The 636-nt window shown below is 66.8% G+C and overlaps 1 protein-coding gene across 1 annotated transcript in view; it reads left to right on the top strand.

Annotated features, from left to right (window-relative positions):
* The window catches only part of RNF208 (ring finger protein 208), a 732-nt gene extending 576 nt beyond the window's left edge, over positions 1-156 (top strand). Inside the window, exon 2 of the mRNA XM_009890314.1 lies at positions 12-156. Coding sequence (XP_009888616.1) covers positions 12-156 — 145 coding nt within the window. The remainder of the gene's footprint in view (positions 1-11) is intronic.
* The last annotated feature ends 480 nt before the right edge of the window (positions 157-636 follow it).

The raw sequence follows: 636 nt of genomic DNA, 5'->3' as shown, positions 1-636 counted from the left end.
ACCACAACCAGGATGCCGGCCGATGCCCTGCCCCCCAACCCTGTCCAATGGAGCAGCGACACCGACCGCAGCTGCTACCAGACCTTTCGCCAGTACTGCGGGGCTGCCTGCACCTGCCACATCCGAAACCCGCTGTCTTCCTGCACCATCATGTGAGCCCCGCAACCCTGCCCGCACCTCCCAGCAGCAGGGCGGCCTGCAGGTGGGAGAGGACGGTGCTGCACTGTGGCCGGTCCCTGGTCCCTTCTTTGCCAGCGGCACAGCCTGGGGATGCTCTGATGCTCGCCGTGGCCAAGGACGTGGGACCAGCATCCTCAATGGCACTGGCTGGGGGTGGTGGGGATGCTGGGACCTGGTGGCAACCCCCAACGCCCTGCTGGTGCCCAGGGAAAGGGACGCTGAGATGGGGAGCATGTCCACCAGCACATACAGGGGCTCCGGCTCCCCCCATCCTGTGGCGGGTGTCCCCGCTGTGCATCGAGTATCCCACCGAACTCCTTCCCTGGGCACCTCCTCCTTCCTCTCTCCCTGCGCCTCCCAAGAGGCACGGATGGAGCGACGCCCTCCCCATCACACCACGGCTGGTGGCAGCGGCACGAGGAGCTCTGGAGGTGCCTGGTGTTGCACTGGGTTGCC

Source organism: Charadrius vociferus, unplaced genomic scaffold (assembly GCF_000708025.1).
Source record: "Charadrius vociferus isolate BGI_N301 unplaced genomic scaffold, ASM70802v2 scaffold398, whole genome shotgun sequence".
Classification (NCBI taxonomy): domain Eukaryota; kingdom Metazoa; phylum Chordata; class Aves; order Charadriiformes; family Charadriidae; genus Charadrius; species Charadrius vociferus.
The sequence above is the reverse complement of the archived record's forward strand: the minus strand, read 5'-3'. Positions and strand labels throughout refer to the sequence as shown.